At 41.2% G+C, this 25,375-nt stretch overlaps 1 protein-coding gene across 3 annotated transcripts in view; it reads right to left on the bottom strand.

The window, feature by feature from the left end:
* Positions 1-25,375, bottom strand: part of SLIT1 (slit guidance ligand 1) — a 279,649-nt gene that overhangs the window by 17,092 nt on the left and 237,182 nt on the right. For all 3 annotated transcript variants that reach the window (XM_018565734.1, XM_018565736.1, XM_018565735.1), the window contains 7 exons: positions 24,871-24,939; positions 20,653-20,724; positions 19,156-19,227; positions 18,975-19,046; positions 13,848-14,011; positions 9,287-9,411; positions 6,614-6,708 (listed from right to left, as the gene is read on the bottom strand). In XM_018565734.1, the coding sequence (XP_018421236.1) occupies positions 6,614-6,708; positions 9,287-9,411; positions 13,848-14,011; positions 18,975-19,046; positions 19,156-19,227; positions 20,653-20,724; positions 24,871-24,939 (669 nt within the window). The remainder of the gene's footprint in view (positions 1-6,613; positions 6,709-9,286; positions 9,412-13,847; positions 14,012-18,974; positions 19,047-19,155; positions 19,228-20,652; positions 20,725-24,870; positions 24,940-25,375) is intronic.

The raw sequence follows: 25,375 nt of genomic DNA on the forward strand, positions 1-25,375 counted from the left end.
GCACAGACACAATGTGAAACGGCAATGTGCTTTCACAGGTATGCACGCTTGTCCTGTATTTGTACTGGTACAGCTGTGATTATTTTGATAAACAAGCATGCACAGAATTATTCTGCAGTCTTGAGTATGAACCGGTGCATGGGATAAAAAGTTCACAAAAACACCATGCAGCCAGTCACTATTTACTACTGCCTAAAGATCTTTACATAGTCCAAAGTATTAAAGTCTTTACAACGAGGATCTACATTTTTTAACCTTTTTCTATTTTTGTGAGTTGGAAGCAGGTCTTTAATCAGTTTAATTACCAATGCACTAAGCCAAAATCTGATTTTTTATTTTTTTTAAAAGAGCCAGATTTGCATTAGTACTGGACTTCATAACCACATCACCTGCTAAATTGTATGCAGCCTTACAGCAATCCAGTCAGGTTTTCCTTGTTTTTCTATTTCAAGGTAGTAAACACCTCTTCGCCAGAGCTTACATGTCATATATGGCACCCCGCAGCAGAGAGCTGCTGACACCCCTTTGCCCTACCCCTCATTTCTACAGTAAGTGCTCTTAAGAGATGTCTAGCTGAATGCTTGCATCTTCCCCTGTTGCTTCCCGTCAATGGTGAGTGTCACCTTACACTAGCAGTAAATGTGGAAACTGTAGGGAATCTTATGGCTCCTTTCAAATGGGCACTGAACAGATTCCCTGCTGATTGGAGCAGAATAGAACGGATGTTACTCTGGTGAGCTGCACAAACACATATGGGGTCTAATACCAAATTTTCCATTGTAGGCAACACTGTGAAGTTCTGACCTATGAGAAAAGCAGCAGTGCAGGTGAGTGGATCTAGAGAACATTTTTATTATACTGCGGTAGAGAACTTGTGTTCCTTTGTCGTAACTGTGTTGAAATACAATTTTTGCCAACGTTCTTCCACATATACACAATGAGGGGAATTTATCAAAATCTGGAGCAGCTGTGCATGGCAACCAATCAGCTTCTCTCTTCAGTTTGGTCAGTTAAGATTTGAACATGAAAGAAGCTGATTGGTTGCCGTGAATATTACCGCACAGTGCGGCCGGGTATTCACCGTTCTCCACAACTGGAATGAGCTCATGTAGATTCTTAATCTTTTTTTTTTTTAATGTTCTTCCAAAGAAAGGTCTAAATGGCCTTCCGCTAACAGAAGGTTGCTGCCTCAGACCTAAAAAGGTCACATCACTCTTGCATTGCAATATCTGTATTTTGGGGAACAATGTGGAATGGCAATGAGTCGTCTATTGTCATAAAAGACGACATTGGTATCATTGTTTCTCTGCACTACCTCTGTTTCGCTCTTTTTTTCTGTCCCTATACATGTTTATCTTTCCTTTTTTTTTGCTCTTTTTAATAATGCAGTTGTTCACACGTTCCTGAAACGGCCTCTCTTTTAATTTGAAATGGATTCTACTCTCGGTAAATTCCCCCAAAATAAAGGAAGAGAAAAAAAAAAAAGCAGGCTGGAAAGATTTGTGTGCAGGTTGAAAGCTGTGAAGAGTAAATGGCTTGATTGAATGGCTTTGCAAACCCCAAAGGAAAATATAGGCCTATTGTAAAGATGCTTGGTTGCCATGGCAACAGAGCGAGAGGCCATTAAGTATTTTATTTATTTTATTATTTTTTTTTCATCTGGTAATTTTAGGCTCTTAGAAGCAGGTCTGGTCATTTCTTCCTCTTGATTCAACATAATTTTCAAATAACCCAATTCTCTGGTCTCCTTCTCCCCTTGACTAAGATTTATTTTTGGCAACTAATTATCTTGCCTGGATTGGGGAAACGCAGCGACTAAGTGAAAAGTGGGTCCCTGTATCTGAAATGCCTGGACTTAGAGTGCTGCTTGGGTGATGGGAGATGCTGTCAGTTTAGATGCATGCAAAGTTAAAAGCAAATCACAGTAATTATAGCAGATTCTGAGGCACTATAGATAGATGTAAAAAAAAAAATACAATTTAGAATGTAAATATGTGAAGACACTGACAGTCCTTTTATTAGCGCTCATCATTTTTTTTTTTGTCTGCGTGGAAGGGAAGGTAACAGATGGCAACATAATGTACAGAACAGGTTAATTGGAGGGCTATATAGAATTCTAAAAACAGTTTGGATAATCATCCTGTGCAGTAAAAAAAAAAAAAAGCATCCATTGTGCGGTCTAAATTGACTTAATGTAACTGAAAAAGACACTAAAGAAAAATAAATTGTACTGAAAGCAATTGAGCGTAAGAATACATTTTGATATAGTTACCCTGTTCTGCTAGATATTTCATCTCATTTCTCCTAAAGGGCGTACAAGTACATCTGTGTGTTTTCTGCCCTTGTCTTGTTCATCTGTTTCAGAGTAACCTCATATTTACAGCGCAATCACATTTGTTTACTGTTATTTCTTTTTATTATTATCCTTCTTTGTATAACATTCTGTTATAACTAGGGATGCATTGATACTAGGATCGGTATCGATGCTGAGTATTTGGGCGAGTACTCACCCAAATGTTCCGATACCTAGCCCGATACTTCCGGTATCAGAAAGCCGGGCGCCGTGTAATGACGTGATGCTCAGCTACCTGATTGGCCGGGAAGCTGGCTCCATGCTCACTCGTCACAAATGGTTCCAATCAGGAAGCCGGGCAGCGTGTAATGACGTGTTCCTGATTGGCCACAGGGTGACGAGAAGCATGGGAACGGCTTCCCTGCTAGTCGGGTGCTGAGTCATTACATGCCGCCTGGCTTCCTTAATGGGACTTGTGGTATTGGTATTTGGTATCGGCGAGCACCGGGAAAAAAAGAGAGAGGAGAGGGAATTTTCCAATGAAAAAAATAAAATATCCTTCAGTGTGGAGAAGGACTACTTTGAGGACAACATAAAAAAAATCACGCATTCTTCAAATGACATGCGATGGTGTTACAGAATAGTACCATTTTCCGGTACCACGTCAGCGACGCTCTATTCTGGCATCACATAATTTATATGTGTAACAATTTTTTTAAGTTTGACATTTTACCTTCACTTACATAAAGCAGCAGCAACCCATCTAATGAATTTTAAATTGGAAAACAAATTCCATAAAAAAAAAAAAAAGATTTTAGGTAGTTTTTTTTTCTTCTCTCATCTAGCAGTAATAGGCCGGAATTAAGCGGCTGAAGTAGTAGGCAGAATAGACTGAAGAGCTCTCAGAAGGTTTACACTTAAAAAATAAGATAATGCTAAATGCCTGATGTAACAATTGCCAACCATGTTTCATAGCCTAGCTTTTTCAGTACCACACATCGTATTGTCTACAAAGTTTAATAAAATGTCAACCACAGAGTGCACAAAAACACTCCAAAATTACATCCTCACATTCTAAAGATGTGACAGTTGATGCTGAAATAAAACTTACATAGCAATATTTCAGAAACAATAGCCACACACATATACCATGGTGGCTGGAGAGTATGTAAGCAGCTTGATTTGGGAGCCGTGTTAGAGAGGGAGAAAAGGCAGGTTTTATCATGAAATAGAAATTACAGTGTAATATGTCAGAGCCGGGAGTCGCAGAAATAAAGCACAGACATGCTGCACATCATAGAAGTTTTCTTACTAGGCTTCTATGTAAGAGGGAGCGATAAGGCAGGCCTTGCTGTAAAAAAAAAATTACAGGCAAGAGCCAGAATAATATAAGCACAGACATGCTGCATATCATAGAAGCTGTTTTAGTAGGCTACATTTGAAGATTGACAAATTCCACTATACATTTTTGTTTCTTGATAATAAAAAAAGTCTTGTTTCTGAGATAAGAGCCAGAAATATAGCACAGGCATGCTCCACATCATGGAAACCTTTTTACTAGGCTGCTATGTAAAAAGGAGAGACGAGGCAGGTCTTATTGTGAAATAAACATTACAGTGTATTATGTCAGACACAAGAGCCAGAAAGAGAAGCACAAACACCCTGCACATCATGGAAGCCTTTGTACTGGGCAGCTCTATAAAAAGGAGAGGCGAGGCACTTTTTCTATCAAGAGACCTCCATGGTCACACCACATCCCCATTAAGCTTTGGAGTATACAAAAAAAGGCAAAATGGAAGGAATATGGTACACAATTCATCAGCATAATTTTAATACAATACTGGGAAGCCTTATCTGATAAAACACTTATCTCATGCAGCCTTTGAGGATAAAGACCAACATAAAGTGTATATTTTTTACAGTTAAATATTTCATGTTGAATAAATCAAGTTTTATATATAAAATATATAACTGTTATATATTTATTGACAAAGAACTGGAATAGGTCAAAAAGTAGGAGACAAAGAGCATGATTAAGGCCTTATTCACACTGCATTACCTTGGGGCATACAAGTTTGTGCAGTGTGCACGCCTGTATAGGGCCATTCCCAGGAGGAAAAGGTGGTGAATGTAGCATCCTGTTCTTTCCTATGAGAGGATGAAGTCGTTCGCACACCCGAATTGTACATCTGTGCGGGTCCGGGTGTCTGTACTCGGACACAGACAGGATGTACACCCTGAGTTAACGCAGTGCGAATGAGGCCTTCGCCTGCAGCAAACACAATAATATTTATAACATAACATTTTACAGTTGGGCATATTTACGTGTTCCGGAGCAGCATCATACACTGCTCATTGACATTGAGGTGCCGGAGCAGCATCATACACTGCTCATTGACAGTGAGGTGCCGGAGCAGCATCATACACTGCTCATTGACATTGAGGTGCAAGGCAGAATGGACCCTTCTAATGGATCAGGGACACAAAATGTTTATGGCACTTGTCAAAGTTCACAAACACTTTTGTGCCACAAGAGAGCCTCCCAGATTGATTTTGTTTCTTTAGAATGTCCAGCACGAGGTCATTATTGTACACAAATAAACAGCTGCCATCTTACTAAAGTCGAAAGCAAGGAGGTTTATGTTGTCACAATCACACGTTTAGCAAGCTGTTTGCAAATTGCGCTGCCATTTTTAGAGGTGCTTAAACTGGAAACTAACTTTAAATGTTACCATAGAAACTCAGGGTAAGATTTTCTGCAAAGCCCTGAAGCTTTGAGTGAATCTATTTTAAATGCACCTGCAGACAAAATCCTTGACAATAATATCTGCAAACATAACAAAAGTGCACCTCTCATTATCTAACGTATACAGCGCTTCCTTCCAGCGGATGAGAACGTTTTTCTTTCTTCTCTTCACAAACTTGCCACAAGAAGAGAAGAAATGCTTTCACCTCCATGCTGTTTTATTGAGAGCACAGCTATCTAAGTATTCTTCGGTGAATGTTAGAATGTTCTCTCTGTTGTACAAAGCAGTACAATTAGGCTTAGAGAAATACTTTATACTAAACTCATAAAACTTCTTTACAACAACTCCGAGATGTTGGGGTTGAATAATAGCGGTTTAGAATTTTTGAGGACAAAGTACAGAGTATTGCCTTCAGTCACTGCACTGATTGTAAACTCTTCAGTACACTTTCACCTCATTCTGTAGCTCCACTCATGACTTAAAGCAGCGCTTCAATTTCTGTTTATTTATTTTTTAAATAAAATGACCATATCTTGTACAAATTAAATTTTTTTTTTTAATACTGATGCTGTCCATAATGATGTCCCCCAAAGAAACTCTGCTGGCCTCTGCTGGTGCTTTTTCAGGTTGAATGGCAGCCAATGTTCATCAACCCACTTCCTTTGAGCTGTCATTGACGCACCCCCTGGGGTGTCACCACGTGGGTCTGGGCTCACAGCATGAGTTGCATTAGGTTTCAAGTATGAAAAACTGGAGGAAAACAAAAATTACCCTTTTCCCATGAGGATAATTTTTAAATTTTCGCACCCTTCAGTCAAGTAGTATATGACCAATTTCTGAAAGCAACATTGACCGTGTTATTTACTGTCTGTGAAGGTTCTTATTCGTCCAAGTCGGGGTATAGCTGCAAAAAAATAAGTCAAGGCAACTGGACTTGCTGTATTTTTCTTGAAGACGTTTCACTGGTCATCAAACCAGCTTTTTCAATTCAGAATGACTTGGTGATTTTTGTTCCCAGATAATTTTTGTACAAGTCATTCTGAATTGAGAAAGCTGGTTTCTGAATTGAGAAATAAATCGCTGATTTATTTTATTTTATTACAGGTATTCATACAGCGCCGACAATTTTACACAGCACTTTACATAGTAGCACAAGGTCCCTGTCCTCAAGGGGCTTACAAGCCAAGGTCCCTATCTCGCATACATAGAGGGTCACTTTTTTTTTTAGAGAGGAGCCATTTAACCTACCAGCATGTCTTTGGAGTGTGGGAGGAAACCAGAGCTCCCGGAGGAAACCCAGGCAAGCACAAGGAAAACATACAAACTTCTTGCAGATAGTGACCTGGCCAGGATTCGAACCATGGACCCCCAAGTGCTGCAAGGCAGAAGTGCTAACCACTACGCCACTGTGCTACTGCTCACGTAGACACATGCTTTGTACACAATGCCTATGCATTTGTTCCCTCATAAGCTAAGTTTGAATTGGCCGGGCATCTGCCAGGTTTTCGGTAACGACTTGCTGACACTGTGCATTATTAATACTGTTATTTCTTATCATAAACACAATACTTACGTGAATCCGCTAGCGTTATCTTTGGGGTGACAAACGCCCTGATTTTCACATGGGTTGCTAGAACACGCATTTAGGGAGATCTCACAGTTTTTACCCTGTAGAGACAACAAGAGAATCATACCGTGTTATATGATGCAGTAACCTAAGCAGACATTTCCTGTCCAGCGTACTGTAATAATATACACTAACAAGCCCATCCTGTTAACATAACATGCTGCAGCATCACCAGAGTGGCCTTACTGCCGGGCCCTGCTGTTAGTAAGATGTTTACAAATCGAAGTTTCTTCAGAGACCAAGCATGTCCTTTCCTATTCAGATTTGCTCTGTGTCACAGCTGCATACACAAATCCATTAGGACTGGTTAAAAAATGAAAACAGAATGCCATGAAAAGTACAACACAAGAGCACTGAGCTGGTTTTAAAAGCACCACTCTTGCTTTCCCGTGCTAGGATAATGCTGAATGCCGGTTGTCTTGTGATGCTCTGTGCAGCATCCTCTGCTGTTTCCTAGAGGCGGCTTCTAGAATTCTACTTTCTGTTGTAAAATAATAAATATGTTTTATTCCTGCTCGGAAACGTGATTGTAAAACCACCTGTCAGAACAGGAAAAAGCTTTAAATTAACAAGTGATTCAGAAGATGCAGAATATTGTGAGCTTTTAATTTGTGCTTCCTTTTATAGTGTAGAGAGGGAAAACAAAACATGCAATCAGCACCTTTTGTCAGGTAGCCAATTTGCATTTTCTAAGAAATACAGAAATTTGCGCACATCTAGCGAAGTAAAAATGGTGTAAGTATTTTTTTTGACAATCACTGGACACATGTAATTTCCTTTTTTTGTTGTAATTTCCTATTTTTTTGGTGAAAAAGGATGCTATAAACATAGTTTTTTCCAGTGGCAGGCAAAGATCTGAGGAAACTAATATTTTGTAGCATTTAATGAAGCCCCATACCTCAAACAAAACCGTTACAAAAGTACATTGAGCGGAATTTACAAAGACTGGAGCAGCTGGGCATGGCAACCAATCATCTTTTTTCATGTTCTAAAGCTAAACTGATTGGTTACCATGGGTAACGGCTCCTGATTGTGCCTGCTCCAGTTTTGATAAATCATCCCCATTATGTCAAAGAGCTACTGGTAACATACTCTATGCCAATATCTGTATCGGTACCAAATACTCTGATGTTTATACACATTCTGTGCTCTCTACAGTTCTGTTAGTTGCCATGTTGAAAAAAAGAGCCATCTGTTGTTTAAACCATCCAGATTCTTATATTTCTAAAGGAACAGAGAATTTAACTCATCATCAGGTTTTATTCTAATCACTACAAGCTTGTGACCCAGGAACCCCTGACACAAAGTACAACAAGATCCTTGACCTTCACGGCAGCAGAAGCACATCTGGATCGAGAACAATGGTCAAAACACACCGCCTGCGTTCTGACACTGCGCTCCCCCTTCCTAGGAGCATGTTTCCCTGTCAGCACATGTGCACTGCAGCAGAAATTGGTTGGCCAGTAGTGTTGCCCCTCCCTCTCCAAACTGGTGTGCTGATGTACAGGTCATTACAGGAGGCTGACCTCAAGGCATTCAGGTGCTTACACTAGTTCACTAAAAGACCATTAAATGTTTTAAATGCAGCACATAACTGTATATTCTGTATTATAATAAACGCCTGGAGTTTAGCTTTTAAATATTGATTTCTTTATTGATATTAGATAAATCATATTCACACTGATGGCTAAGGAACTTCTAAAAGTATATATAAGGGTACATATATAGGGTCAATGTGTAAATTATGCCACCTATCAAATCTAAATATATATAATGTACAATAGCAGCAGGGAGCTTCCCAAATTGGTGGTGTGCCTATAGAAAGGGGGGGGGGATGCTCACATCTGAGGGACTCCTTTCTTCTTTCTCTTCCTAATAGGTGTCTTATCTCTGTGGTATTGGGGGAGGAGTTTTGCTACATTTGTCTCATGTATACTATTTGTTAGTAGATTAGAAATGGAAATGTGTCATGCTAATATGAATCTTACAAATTCCTTAATATGTTATGTATATATTTATCGTTACGTGTGTGTGTGTGTGTGTGATTGTGGACCCCTGAGTTATCATCTAACAATTTATTCCAGCCCTGAAGAAGTGGATCTCCAAATGCGTCATTGTGCATGTATACGTACTGTAAATCACTTATATTTCCAGTTTATTTGATGGGGGACATTATTCACACATGAACTTTATATATGTAGCCTAATAATGGTTTTTTATGGATTATCTGATATTAATAATATGTATTGTCAAAATTATACTTTATATTGCAATCCTCTTCTTCAGGGGGCTACACTAAGTCTGGCTTCTTTTCTTGATACAATTCTGCTTTACCTATGGGAGGGCAGCATCTGAGAATTGGATTTGATATAGTATGGTACTCCACTTCATTCTCCTTTGTGTTATCGCTTTAAGCATTAATCTTGCTCAGTTATCATTATTATACAGGATTTATATAGCGTCAACAATTTGCGCAGCGCTTTAACAATACAAGGAAAACATTACAATCACAATTCAAGACAAGATGGTAAGGAGGGCCCTGCCCCTGAGGGCTTACAATCTAAAAGGGAGGGGCCAGTGATACATGAGGAGGACTTTATGGACAGTTATGGACCTTACCTTGAAGCCAGGCGGACAGATACATTTGTAGTATTCCACAGGGTCATTCTGACAGATTCCTTGGTTCCGACAAGGACTGGACAGACAGGGGTGACACTTGGCCTGGATACTGAGGCTTGGTGGCCCTATAAAATATTGAAAGCAACATCATTTATTATGACATATTACTGCGAGTTCAGCCTCTGAATTAGTGACCTAAGAATATCTTTCAGAACAGAGCCTCTAAATTGTATTTACTTCATATATCTTCATACTTCACAGGACTATTCATATCAGGGAATATATACAATGCAATAGCACAGAAATCACTGTATCCCACCTGGAGGAGGTTATTAATGTAAAAATACCGGTATATTTATCATGAGGTTCATAAAATGTGATCACATAAAACACTTCCTTACTCCATCCCTTTGTTTCCTGGGAACATATGTCTTGCTTCAGGAGTGTGATAAACCAACAAAACATAACTCTCTGATGCTGTCTACTGAATTGTAAATTAGCCGTCAATTAAGTACCCATGCAGACATACTGATAAAGCAGGGGTAGGCAGACTCCAGACCTCCCACTATGGTGATACTAAAAATCCTATCCCGCATCTGTCTCTGGGAGTCATATCTGTGTCTTGCAATGCATCGTGGAATTTGTAGTTGCACCATAGCTGGGGGCCAGAGTTTGGCTACCCCTGACTCAAAGGAAACCTATAGTAAAATTTGTCACTGCTGACCCCCCTTCTAAAAATGCTTACTGCCTTGCTGGTTATCATGCTGATCTTCTGGGTTCATTTCTTTAAGGCCTGGTTCACACCTAGGCGTATTGCATATGCACGGTGCGATGCGCGGTAAAAAAAATTGCGCGACAAACGCGCGTTTCCGAGGGCTACTTGGCTGTATCCCAATGGAAACGCGCAACAAAAACGGCCCAAAGTAGTACATGTACCTTTTCAGGCGTGGGCCGTTTTGTAGCGCGTTAGGGACGGGCTGAAATACGCCAAGGTGGGAACCAGACCCATTGAATACAATGGGATTTAGATGTTTGAGCGTTCGTCGAGCGTAGAACGCGCTACAAAACGTTCAGGTGTGAACGAGGCCTAAGTCACCGACTCACAATAAGTATGCAGATAATGATATTTTGCCTTTTTGATTTTGCATTTACATGCCAGACCTGCACTCTTGTTCCAGGTCGGTAACTCAAAAATGATTGAACACTAAAAAAAAGAAAAGACCGGGGCACCCTAATTGTAGCAACAAATGTAATGTTTTTCTATAGGAGATATTGCTCACCTTGAAATCTAGCCACACATATGTGAAATCTGGGACAAAAACACACATGTGCAACCATGGCAGGAAAAGCTTGTAACACATGTCATTGCAGAATGATGTATGTGGCCGTGTGTATTATACATCATGGTAATGGCATGTGATTAAAAACGTTTTTAAATGGCACTCCTTGCCGCTGTGGTTCTGCTGGTACACACGGGCATGTGCTCTGTTCCTGCATCCTTGCTGCACATGGCAGCTCTCTCTATCTATCTCTCTCTCTGTATCTCTCTCTCTGTATCTCTCTCTCTGTATCTCTCTCTCTGTATCTCTCTCTCTGTATCTCTCTGTATCTCTCTCTCTCTCTGTATCTCTCTCTCTCTCTCTCTGTGTCTCTCTCTCTCTCTCTCTCTGTGTATCTCTCTCTCTATCTCAAGAAAATATTAAAGCCATCAGTTTGACGTTAATAGTTTGAACAGATTGCCCTACAAAGCTTTCTGACTAGTGACTTTGGATGTGTGACGCAGATGAGGATTCTGGTGGTGAACAGGCCCCTTTTATCGCCTATTCAATAATGTAGCGCAAAGAAGCGAGATAATAATCAGTCCCATAACCATTCAGATGTGACCTCTTAAAATCTGACTACAGTGAACTGTATTATGATTGGCCGCAGGTCACAAAGGGTTACTGTATGTTTTATATTCCCAGTTCCGCCGTGCCCTGCTTACAAGCTTGCCTGGGTCATATTTAAAAGTCAAAGTAGGAACGTTTTTCTTCACAATTCCTTAAAAAAGCAAGAAACACTGCTTCTGAAATCTATTTAAACAAGAAAGATTACTTAACCAGCATATTTTTATAGCTTCGGAGTTAACAATGATTTCTGCTCCAGTGAGCGTTTGTGACAAATATTCAGGGAAAGCAATTTCCAAAATGCATTGCTGACCAAAAAAAAAAAAAAGGGGCACACGGAGCGCAGGTAGTAAATCAGGATTCTGTCTCTTTAACCCACAGGAGAAGCATAAATATAGCGACCCCCTAAAACAATGGCAGAAGGTCATTTAGCTGGGTGTAGAATATAGTCGGGCTGGAGAGGGACAGATGGAAGAGGTTTCTGTGAGAATTCCATATTATATCGGCAATGAAGGTCATTTTAATCAGCGGCGGCGGCGACAGGGAAAAGTGGAGAGGTTCTAGAATACTGTGTTTTGGAGCTGCAAGGTTTTCTGTAGGTGGCTGTAACTAATATTGCATTGTGTAATATCGCCTCTATGGCCAGCATGTAACTGCAGTTCATACAGCAAATGGTACGAGAATAAAGGGAGATGGAGAGTGTCCGAATTTAGCATTTGAAATACGACTTCCTGGTCATATAGAAACAAAAAGGTATACACAAGGCCTGACTTCCCACCGGCAGCAATGCTATGATCCTACTAAAATATGATTTTCCTTCAGAAGGTTTGATTTATTTATTTTTTTGTAAGGTTTATTTCACCTGCTATAAATCGATAGTTGCTATTGTACAGTAAAACGTGGGAGATATGAGACTAGGAAGCTATATATACTAAGAGTGTCTCGAGAGGGTTTCATGGTGTGTCTCCATGGAGACGTGGCTGGACCGGGGAAAATGCATCATGGCGGCAGAGCCCATTAACAGCCAGCGCAAAGTTACTGGAATGCTATGTATGTTACAAGTAAGTACCTGCAGCACACACACAGTAATGCTGGCCACTGAGCCCTTAAAGGGCTCCTCCAGGTTTCATTTTTAATCACTGTTATTGGTTGTTTAAAGCCTCAACATCAATGCCAGTTCCCCTTGTAGCAGGGTTCTTCTGCCCCTCAATGAGAATACTGTGTGTAAAAATCTTGTTGCCAGTTCAATAATATGGCTTCCCCACCCTGTTCTCATCAGAGGCTGGGCAAACTGCTTGCACTTCCTGTTTCATCTGACTGGTTGACCTGGTGCATGCCAGCATATGCCTTTCTACTGGGACTAGGAGCTGCCAATATTGTTGAAAACCAAACATTTGAACTGTGCAGCAGAGTTCTCTCGGCTGGAAATGTCATCCAAGCAGGCAGACTGGCTAAGTTTGTATGTGAGCAAGGTCCTTAAAAACCAGGTCATGTACTGCTAAGATGAGTGGAGGCAAAATACCTCTCCAGGGGCACAAACGTTATGTGAGAAGTATAGCCAGGGAATCTTTTTAAGATGAGTACTGATGGTGAATTATATCGCTGCAGTGTTATGAAAGCCATGTGGGAAGGTTCTCATGGAAGAAACCATTCTCCTGCCCATACTAATTATCGGTGAAGCAGGAGCGTATAGAGGCCGGATGTCACCCAGAGCGGAGACCGGGTGACACACCGCAGTGACGTCATCGCGCATGCGTGGTCATCTAATTGACGCCTGCCAGCTACCATTTTGGTGATGGACGCTGGCAGAGAGAGGAGGGGACGTTCACCCGGCGGGATGAGGTATGCCGCCGGGTCCCCTCCCCTCTCCCATCAGTGTCGGGCTCTCGGTCCATGACCGAGTGCCTGACTTTTTAGAGGGGGTGACACCAAAATGACTGTCAGTCATTTTGGTGTCACCCCTCCAATGGTGTCACCCGGGTGCGGGCCGCACCTCCTTTGTGATGCCACTGCTGGGAAGGACTGCTTTCATCAGAACCTTCTTACACGGATGTTTTACTTTGTGGAAGAATCTTCTAAACTCCAATCTCGATCAACCTATTATCTGTTTCATTCCACAGCCAACTCATGAAGCTCTGTCCCTTTCAGGATCTGAAGATCTGGACATCTGAGTGATAAGCATGCACATTTTTTAAAATATGTTTTGAAGTTGCCCATTAAACTGAATTAGGGCCCCATACACACATGTATTAAATTGAAGCGTCCAGTACTTGATTTTGATACCCGGGGCTGAAAAGGTTTTTGAACCAAACAACTCCGGACAAATGAGGTCTTAGCAAAATATATGCTTTACTTTGTGCTAAAAGGGGCTGCAAATGCTAAATCTGTTCAGAAAATCTAAGCCCTAATACTGTGCTGTGCACTTGGTGCTCGTGTATTACAAGCCTAATTGAAACTGCATGCCAGTGGGGTACAAAAGCAGCTCATCCTTAAGTCTATGCGTGAATAAATCTGAGTGATAACTGCTAATTTTTACACCGAACTGCATTTTTATGCACAGATTACCATATTACCATATTACCATACATCATTGTATACGAGCCCCTAAGCAAAATTCATTTGTAAAATTCACTTTTAAAAAAAGCCATTGTGAAAACAGATGTGAATGGCACTACCTGTGCATTCAAACTTCTTGGCTGGTGTAGTGAGAAGCAGCTTTCCATCCATTTCTGCGGGTCCTGTACAGCGGGCGATGCCGGGCTCCTTATAGCCAGTCTTCACCCAGTTTGACAGCCAGCGCAGGTTGCAGTCGCAGTACAGAGGGTTGGCTCCAATCGCTCTAGCAAACAGAAATTCCCCAAACAATGCTGGTTAGAACAAGCAGTTCAGTATGTTACAGACCTGTCACAGGCTCTCATGATTTATTTTTAAAGGAGATCTATGAGGTGAGTGATTTCCACTCATCCTCATAGTTAGAGCCGACCTGTGACAAAGAAGCTGTCACAGGTCAGCTCTATCAATCGGGAAGTGAGCAGAAACATGCCGCCGATCCGCTCACTTCCGATCGTTTCCCTGCAGTGAGCGGTGACTGTCAGTCACCTTCCCTCTCCCATCCTCCAGCGCTGACTGGAGGAACAGATGGGGAGGGGGCGGGCACAGCTGGCTCTGCCTCTAGATAGGCAGAACCAGCTGTCACTCACGTAGCTGGGTGGGTCTCGACAGTAATGTCGGGATCCGTCCCGGCTGTGGCGTTCACGGTATATCGCAGGCAATAGCCCGCTATAAACTGAGCTTTGGGTCACGGGAGGAGGTTAGTATATGTCCTCCTGTGACCCTAAAGAGAACTATGGGGAAAAACACTTACCCCATAGTTCTCCTTTAATAAAGATCCACCAAAACAGAGCCATATGCTAGTATAATGTATTATTATAGTTAAGGACTGTTTCAGGTTGAGAAAAGTAATCTGTGTCGCCCCTTTGTTTTCTGACAGTATATAGTAACATACATATAAATCCTGTATAATAATAACAGAGAAAGTACAGTGTATGTCCAGTGAACACTGAAAAGACTATACAGCCCATCTAAAGAAAATCTGTACAAGAGAAAAGGCAGCTAAATGCTAGGTTGTGGTTGTGGACACTAAAGGACCACTTAGTGTGTATGAGTGTGAAGAAATGTTAGATTGTGAGCTCCTTCATGGCATTGGGACTGATATAAAAAGTCCTGTGTATGTGCAATATATATGTGATCATTTATTTGTTATAGGTTTTTTGTTTTTTTATTTTTATTTTTTAAATCAGGCTACAGGCAAGAACTTGTGACTGCTAAAGGCGTTTATAGACCATTTACTGATAGGTGAGCACTGATACACAGCAGATCTCTTTATTCTGCTATGAAACTACAAGACTCAGCATGCCCTGGTGCACATTATAAACGCTTTAGCAGATAGGCCATGTTGGGGCTTGTAGATAGACAACAGCTAGAGTTCCACTCACTGTATACCAGTGGACTAGAAATCAGTGATGCACCGAGTACCAGTGCCGATACTTGGCATTTTCATGAGAACTACCAGGGTTGCAGAGGTTGCAGCTGGGACCGGGCTCTGGCACTCCACTACTGTCCTGAAATCATTAGTCTGTATTGTTTTAGAAAAACTGTCACATGACTATAAACAAAACTGTATCAGTACTTGTATCTGTGAGTACTTGGGCAAGTACCAGTACTCGTACTCACAAAACTGGTATCTGTGCATCCCTTTATTTATATTTATAAAAACAAAATCATACATTAAAACAGAGATGTACAAATCCCAGGAGCTCCGTGTGCTCCTTACAAATGACAGCTGCCTAACTTGAATTTTTCTCTAGTCTAGTCTTGGAGCTGGAAAAGTATCTGTACTTGTACCGAGTACTGTACTTGGTATCTGTGCATTCCTAGAAATAGTAGAATTTTCAAGCTCACGGTCACCTTTCTATCTTAGAATGACAGCATAATATTTCTTGATAATGTAGATTTGGTTATAATACCCAGTTGGATTCCAAGCCCTACTCCACTCAAGCCATTTTTTCCGCATATAGAGTTTGGAGTAAATGGCTCTATAATATTAGGTTATATTTGCACTATACACCAGCGGTTCTGGGTGCGCATTTGGCGGTGTAAAGCGATGATTTGCATGACTCGGCCTACTGTCCTGAAGTGAGGAATAATCCTCTTATTTTTGGGATATGTGATGGAATGAGACATGTAAATACAGTGAGGGAAATTTATCAGAACTGGAGCAGACCAAATCTGGAGCAGCTGTGCACGGCAACCAATCAGCTTCCCTCTTCAGTTTGTTCAGTTAAGATTCGAAAATGAAAGAGAGAAGCTGATTGGTTGCCATGCACAGCAGCTCCAGATTTGGTCTGCTCCAGTTTTGATAAATTCCCCCCATTCTGTTTTAATAAGCCTCTGCTGTGCTATGCACTGATTCTGTTGGAGGACTTTTTGATGACTTTAATCCCTGTATGGTTATACTGTCCCCATGATAATTTAGAGATCATCTAGGATGCTGCATACACGGTCACTCCTGCCTGACCAATATAGCGCAATGCATCTATACAGCTTTATAAATGTAATGCCAGATAGTTTGGAATCACGTTAGATACATAAACTCATTGCTGAATTTGTATTACTACATGTCGGTTACATTGTCACAAGAGGTGTTCCACCAGGTGGCGCTCTGGAACAGCCGAGTGGAATAAAATGAATAGCTTAGGGCAGCGTTAACATTTGCACCTAAAAGCTTACTCGCTGCTATTTTCCCTTTGTTTAACAGCTGTGAGGCACAGTATGCTCAGCCGTCATAAATCACACTGTAAAGAAAAGAATTCCTGGAGATTCTCTGCAGCGTGGATGAATTGTCTTTGTTAAGCATTAAAAAGCAGCTACTCCGTGCGCCAAATTAAACAAAGATCGAGTAAAAAGACGGAACCGGTTTGGCTGCGCTCCCTTGAGCCAAGCACAAAACCTTCTCAATGGATATGAACTACAAAGGCAACGAGGAAGCAAAACAGAACAGGTGGAGGTGAAAGGGCACAATTCACTTACATCTTTACAACGGATTCCACAATTAATAACAGCAAACACAGAATGGATCCTTAGTCCTGTGTGATCCTAAAACAGCCTCGGACTTTGTGTGAAGTGAGTGAGACACCCCAAACATGCTCTGGTGTTATAGAAACTGTGTACGGACAGGACTGCTTTCAACTACAGAGAGCGCTTCAACTACAGCTTTAATAAGCAACACGACTTCCAAAGTGAAGTCTCCTGGTGGCGGCTGCAAATAACTTTATAAATCTTTAAGGGAGAACAAATCAAAACACATAGCGTCGCTCGCTCACTTCTCGATCATCTCCCTGCAGAGAGCCGTGACTGCCAGTCATAGCTCCCTGCAGGGATTCCCGCTCCGATCCTCCAGCGCTGACTGGAGGAATGAACGGAGGAGGGGGTGGGCACAGCTGGCTCTACCTCTAGATAGGCAGAGCCCGCTGTCAATCATGCAGCAGGGTGGATCTCGACAGTAATGTTGGGATCCGTCCCGGCTGCGGCAGTCTCAGTATACTGTAGCTTGCGATATACTGAGCTTTGGGTCACGGGAGGATGCTAGTATATATCCTCCCGTGACCCTTAAGAGAATTATGGGGAAAAAACACTTACCTCATAGTTCTCTTCTAAATATTACAAGGAAGTAGCCTCCTCCCCCCCATCCTTCCTATTAATCGGTGGACACTTACATGAATAAAACTTCTACCCAGTGGATGGCATTCGCACGGCACTAATGTCCCTAGAGGTCTCTGATGAATACACTGTTATATTATATAGATATACAATTCCTATACTCGTCAGCGCCATCTAGGGGTGCTAGTGCTGTGCAAATGGAATTCGCCCGGCTATACGTTTTTATAAACAGAAGTTTTATAAATGAAGCCCAATGAATCCAACTTGTGTCCTCACCTCACCATACATCCATTTAATTTTTTTCTTAACACATGGAGCTGTAGAAAGATACAGTACGAATTACATCTCTGGGATCCTTTTGTTGTTATCTGCAGCTTTGAAGCAGTCAGTCCGCACCTTATAATATAAGCGATTGTGCAGCTATAAAAGTCACTCATGGACCAGCATCACTCACTTATTGGGCTGTGTGAGATAAATGAATGATCAGAAAAATGATTCTGCTGTTAAACTCACTAAAAAGAAATCAAAAGCCACACACACACTGCCAACCTAACAGGCCGTCCATCTCAGCATTGTGGATATCAGATAAGGGGTCAGCACAGACACAGCCCTCAACTTTTTGATGGAAGTTAATGGGCTTTTTGAGAAAGAAGTTCTATTTATAAGTGCTTTCACTCAAGATTTAGCCATTTTTCCAACTGAATCCACTTGGAAAAATTTGTGAATCTTACATGGAAACAGTTATAACGAGACCCACCCTTGTCTTTAGAAAATATTTTTAGCATGCAGTTCAGTTAATATTAGGGATGCACAGATACTTTTCGAGTACCAGTGCAGATACTTGGCATTTTCATGAGAACTACCAGGGTTGCAGCTGGGACCGGGCTCTGGCACTCCACCACTGTCCTGAAATCATTAATCTGTATTGTTTTAGAAAATCTGTCACATGACAATAAACAAATGTATCAGTACTTGTACCTGTAAGTACTCGGCAAGTACCAGTACTCGGCAAGTACCAGTACTCGCAAAACTAATATCTGAAAATCCCATTATTTATATTTATAAAAACAAAACCGTGAATTAAAACAGAGATGTACAAATCCCAGGAGCTCCGTGTGCTCCTTACACATGACAGCTGCCTCCTAACTTTTGAATTTTTCTCTAGTGTGGTCTTGGAGCTCAAAAGTATCGGTACATGTACTTGTACCGAGTACTGTACTTGGTATCTGTGCAACCCTAGTTAATACGTATAGTTCATATTTGGTACACATACACATGAGAGGTCCCAAGCTGCCAGTCTTGATCTTCCATGTGAACCTGTATCTTTATTATATAATGTGATGTGATCTTATTATATATAATGCTTCAGATCTGAGCTTGCCTGGTCATGGGATCTTTATGTAATTTGGAGAAATATGTCTAAAGTAATCTAAACTAAATTACAACCACAAACGCCAACTGTCTTCCCACACTGACTAGCGGAGTCCAGTCCTCGTTATGGAAGAGCAGTTTTATGATAACATCTGGCTGTCAGACTACTGAAGATAATAAAAACGCGCAGTACCCCTTTCAGCTATACTTACAGGTGAGACAGGGAGGTGACATCAGAAAAGATGCCTTCTGGCAGGCTGGAGATGTCATTCCCGTGGACAGATCTGAAGCAGATAATCTGTGTTAGAAATTCACTCACCACATGAGGCAGGTGTTCCCAAAACACGGGCTCAGGAGGGACACCCGACACAACAAACAAAATGTCATACTTACAGAAGCCTCAGGGATCGCAGTCCCTCAAATGCCAGAGGAGGAATACAGCGCAGAGAATTGTAACTCAGAATCCTGGTGGGATAAAAGCACGCAGATAATTACTTTCTGTAACATACTGACTTCTCATAACACAGTCTAACCAAACAGCAGATTTTCATTCTTATAGATGCTATCCTTATAAAAAGAAATCTAGAAGATAATCATTTTTTTTTTTTACTGGAGATGGAATTTGTATCTAAATTAACATGCAGGAGAGATTTCCTTACATCTATAGAAAAGTGGATATCTAATTAATTGGTGATAGGAAGAAAAGCTGGCAGCGGGAAATCTATCAAGGGGTAATTTTTCCTAGTCATTAAAAGTTTATACATGACACAAAGAAACATTGCGAGTACTCGTAGTCATCAACTGAAAATATTTGGAAGTAGACAGTCCAATTGATGTTTTGAATGCACCAATGTGAATTTAAGGACTGAAATCTAATTGAATACACAGAGGACAAATACAAAATCATATTCTGAAATGTGAATTGGTATAAGGAAAAGCACAGATATAAAAGGTGATTGCTTTATCGGATTTATGTGGCTTTATTCTCATTTGATTTCCCTTAAGGTCTGTATTTTATTTTTCTACTATCCTACCAATATTTGGCCTTCTTTCTTATCTTTATATTTGATATAATATTGATATTTATAAAAAAGTAAAAAGGCACTGAACAGGGTTGCTAGTTCAAAATAAAACAGACTCCTTCTTTTACTTTATCTTCATGTTTGATATAATGTTGATATTTATAAAAAGTAAAAAGGCACTGAACAGGATTCTACTTCAAAATAAAAAAAAGATGTTTTCTTATCTTCATATTTTACATAACATTTATAAAAAGTGAAAGGCGCCCGATGCGTTACCACTTCAAAATAAAATCTGATGTCTCTGGTCTGGAACATTGATGTGGATTGGAGCAACATTCACCATATTTATTCCCATAGAATTTTTTGTACAAGTCATTCTGAATTGAGAAAGCTGGTTGGATGATCAGTGAAACGTCTTCAAGAAAAATACAGCAAGACCAGTTGCCTCGACTTATTTTTTACAGATGTACCATGACCTGGATGAATGAGAACCTTCACAGACATATTGATGTGAGGTTTCTCTGTTTTATTTAATACAAAAAAAAAGTATATGCTGGCACCGTTTTGCCATGAACAAGCTAGTTGCTGAAGCACCACAGGTGCCAGCATGGTCTGTTATCCTTAACATTTGTAGTCATTCAAGGAAAAGAGAGCCTCGGGATGCTCCTGCCTATCCCAGACGCAGATCAGTGTATATATAATAAGTGATCTAAGACTGGTCAAGACTTCTGCTTGGAAAAATCTGATGATTCACAAAAGGATATATGACTTAAACGTAAAATATTTGCAACACCTGCAGGTTAGGCTGAGGCAGACTCTTCACATGCACTACACACACAAGACCCTATGTCACCAGACATGAACTTACAATGTGGTGAGCTGACTCATGTTCGTGAAGGATGAATTGCAGAGGGAGCTGATTTTGTTATTGCTCAGGTCTCTGTAAAATCCAAGAGATCAGCACAATTAGTAACATGTAACATTCTCATTCCCTACCCGTGCTTACATGCATGTTATAAAATGTCACAGAATAGCAGTGTGGCTCCCAAGTGTAACGAGATCCGGCACACAGCTTGCAGTGAATATAGAAACATTCCCTCCATCCTGCTTAAATGAGGCTATGTTCATACCTAGGCGATTGAGCAGGTGAGCTGTTTTCGTGCGGTCGTCGTGCGATTTTGTTTGCACGATTTTGCTTTGAGAACCGTGCGGTTGTCGCACGGTTTTCAATGCATAGAGATGTCTATGGGACCCAAATCAAACGACAACTGCCCGAAAATAGCTCCTACACCTTTTTGCGCGACAGGTGATTTCTACCGCGTGACAAATTGCAAAGGTGTGAACAGCTTCCATAGACTTGAATGCAAATCTATGCAAATGTGGGATATCACGCAGCTAAATCCGCACGATAAACCACCTTGCCTCAGAAATGCGCTCTGTCAGCGAGGGGACCCCTGTTTCTTTTCTTTTTTCTGTGTTTGATTTTACTTAATCTTATAAAGGAATCATTGCAACAGTCAGAAACTCCAGATTACTTTAACTAGTAAGTCTGTGCTGATATATACGTGCAGCAATGTTAGCAGTGGGTTAGGTTTTTCTATAACCCCCAACTTCAGATCACGGTATTCATTTTACAAATACTTACCTTAAAGGAAACAATGCAGACCAAAGAGACAGGTTTCCTTTAATGTTGTACTTCAACAACAGCTTATGTTTACCATCTTTCCATTCCCTTGCTGCTCTTTTTTTTTCCGCTGCAGGGAGCAAAGAGAAATCCCCGGGACATCTAGGTATAGGGGAACATTCACTCCCCCTCTTACATGACAATGCTGATGCTTGCACAGGGCTTCATTTCTTTGCTCCTAGCAAACAAACAGAGCCATGTGGGAATAAAGGGAAGGCACAGGATGGTGCAGCTTGTGCCCACTGTACTGACATTTAAGTGAACCTGTTCATTTGCGCTACTGTGCTGTAAGCTTGCCACACTTTTTAAACCAGTTTGGATCATTTAGAAGTATTGTTTTACAGCCTCCATATATTTCTAATTTCTCATAATTTTATATATTTGTTTTCCATGGCGTAAAAGATTGAGTAGAAAAAGCATTTAAAAACATCACGGACGCCTGACTGCTTCCTTTCTCGATCTGAACTCTTTTTTTGATCTGAAAACTGATTGAAAGGAATCAAATGATACCCACTTACAGTTGCAATTTTCACACATATGATCAGACTAAAGCATGTGCGGATAGTTTTACATGTATAGTCCCTTTAGAGAGAGGGGCGAGGTGGATGAGAGCTGGTAGTGGAGGGGTACAGGGGCTGGGGAATTCTGTGCAACAACCCTCTGCTGCTACAGTGTGTGGGCAAGACTGTGCTACGGCACCAAGAGAGGGCAATCCTGGAAACATTGGAACACAATACATTTTCACAACAGATTCAGGAACATTCAGAAGATAAGGAGAGTGGATGCCAAAGCACCTTAGCTAGTGAGGCTGGCAGCCAACTGGGGCTGCGCAGAAGGTACTGTATGCCACATCCCCTGACTCAATTTAAAATGTTTTGATGGGAGCATATCTTTACCTGAACACGCAGAGTTCATAGCACTATGTTTAGGTGGTGAATACGCTGACCTGCCTGCGAGAATAAACCTCCAATATGTGAGATCGAATGCCCAAATCAAAGAAAATCTGTCCAGAGGGACAGTGAGGGAGAGGGACAGTGTTCATAGCACTATGTTTAGGTGGTAAATACGCTGACCTGCCTGCGAATATGTTCCTCTAGTATTGAAGATGTGAGATCGAATGCCCAAATCAAAGAAAATCTGTCCAGAGGAACACTACACTGATGCTGGTGACCTTTTCATAAGGAAGATATAGTTACCCAACACGCAAATGATTAAAATAGCTATGGGAAAAACACAATGATATACTGTGTTGTAAAAAAAAGACTAGATGGGATATATTATGACAATGCCTGGGGTGAAGGAGGAGAGATATTACTTTTCAGGGATAACAAAGGAAACAAAAGGTAGGGATTTCTGAGAGAGATGGGAGATGGGTCAGAATAATAAAGAAATGCATTCAGCATCACAATGACTTATCACTGGTAAATAACAAATAAAGGAATCCAGACACATGTAATGAGATGATAATCCATAGATATGATCTAGTAGTAACAGTGTCCATGAGATATGTTATTAAAATTAATAATAAACATGTTGCACATGAGACCTAAACACATTGGTTACATTTCTGGGTATCATCTGGTTTTGCTTCACTGTTTCTATGAGCACTATAAAGAAATACAATTGTAAATTGAATATGTGCTTTGCCCATGTAGGATCATTGTAGACCTCCACAGATATGTATACTTTCTTACTTCAGAGGCCAGGCATAAAAGAAAAGCCCTGCAAAAGATATGAGTCACAGCTTACACACGGACCTGTGACAACTCTGACTGGCCCAGTGTTGTCACATGGAGAGAGTCAGATGCTCCTCCATACCTGGAAGTACTGGGTATTCCCATCGCCTACTGATGCAGAATAAAGCAGCGAGGGAGCTAATAAAAGAAAAGTGTATGCTGCTGGTGGGATTGAAGTAAACCTGCTGCTTTTCCCTGGCCTGGTTACTGACCTAGGTAGCTGTAATAAAAGAAGTCCGACAAACTCGGAAAGAAGCCACTTCTAGAAACATAGTAAAGGATTAAAACATCACCTTCTCCAGCATGTAACTGAGACAGAATCACAGTGATCAAGTTTCATGCTTGGAGGTCCATTCACACCACATCCAGATCATCTTCAGACCAGATTGTTTCTGGACCCAAAATGCATCCTAATGTATCCCTATGCTATTTCTGGGCTCTGTTTACACCAGCGCAGCCCGTTCCAGACCAGACCAGACCGGAAATATACTGCACTGGAACTGGTACGGAAAATGGTGTGAACCTGCCATGGACATGGAGCCCTCTCTAATCAGTCCTCCCACAACATGCCAGACACTAGTGAGCAGATAATTTGGGATTTCCCTAATCGCTGAAGAGCAGCAGATATCCCATGTCTATTCTATAGGAACTATTTCTACAGTTCTGTGATTTAGCACAGTGGTATTATTTTGCAGCTCTCATCACCTGCAAAGGGGTCACATCTAAAGAAAATTGGATTAAAAAGAAATAGCAATCTTAGATACTCGGTAATATACAGTTCACATTTTTTTTATATCATTCAATGTTTTTTATACAATTATTGATTTGGTATCAACTTCCTGCATTCCACTATGCAGCGGAGCTCATACTAGGAGGAGTGGCAGCACTGTAATCCAATAAGGAGTACTGAATGCAAATATGAGTAGAGGGGCGACTTCATCAGTGTGCTGCTGCTGCTCTTTCACTGTCTGTTCAGCAGCCTGGGGCAGAAGACAGAACACCACTCCAGGGGCGTCCCAAGGCCGGGTGTCACCCGGTCTCTAGACCGGGTAACACCCCGCCGTGTCGTCATCACGCGTGCGCGGCCATCTTGGTGATGGACGCCGGCAGAGAGAGGAGGGGACGTTCACCCAGCGTGATGAGGTATGCCAACAGATCCCCTCCTCTCTCCTGACACTGTCGGGCTCTCGGTCCATGACCAAGTGCCCAACTTTTTAGAGGGGGTGACACCAAAATGACTGTCAGTCATTTTGGTGTCACCCGGGTGCGGGCCGCACCCCCCTTGTGGTGCCACTGCATCACTCTATTCCTTCTATACAGTAGTCTATAACAGAGAAAGTGGTGTCAACGGACTGGCTGAGCTGTGTAGCAGGGCTGTGTAAATGTCAGAAACGGATAGACCGAAATACAAATACTTTAGTAAGTAAACCAGCTCCCTTATACATATTTGATCTGTATAATTAGCTGTTTGTCTGGAGTTCAGATTTAATATGTCAGTACTGACAGTGCTGCATATAGTAGTAAGGTCCGCAGGGCCAGGAGGGACACAGAGGTGAAAGCACACATCAGTGGCCTCGCCTACAAAAATGTCCTACAATCAGCCCCCAGATCATTCTGCAGCCCCCCAGCCTGATATATATATGTGTGTGTATGACTATATACTTACACCAGCTGTAAAAATTTGAATGTAGATAGTTGGGCAGGCACCATTGTGAACTGATTACCATCCAGGTATCTGCAATGGGAAAATCATAATTATTTAGTATTCACTTAACAGAGTGCAAATACACCTTATTACATTACATATAACCATGATAAGATTATTAACCGAGTTCAGTGCAAACATAGCACAGGTGCATGCTAAGCACCCAAGTCCCCATGTGTTTCTGATAACGTAGCTATACATTTGACTGCCAACTCACATCCTGTCCCCATAGGATTTTTTTGTATACATGAATAGGTTTCTTTTAATTCCTGATTTTGAAGATATATGGATATGGCGCAAGAACCGTTTCCTTTTCTATAGAGAAAACAGATCTGCCATCTATGTAACTCCATTATAAGTCTTCTGTGAACAATTTCTGTGTTCATTTAAGCACACTACTGAAGCTCTGGCACAAACAATCTGAGGCATTGACAGGGAACAAGTATACATATCAGGAACATTTTAC

The sequence above is a fragment of the Nanorana parkeri genome, unplaced genomic scaffold (genome assembly GCF_000935625.1).
Source record: "Nanorana parkeri isolate BGI_ZX_2015 unplaced genomic scaffold, ASM93562v1 scaffold881, whole genome shotgun sequence".
Classification (NCBI taxonomy): Eukaryota; Metazoa; Chordata; class Amphibia; order Anura; family Dicroglossidae; genus Nanorana; species Nanorana parkeri.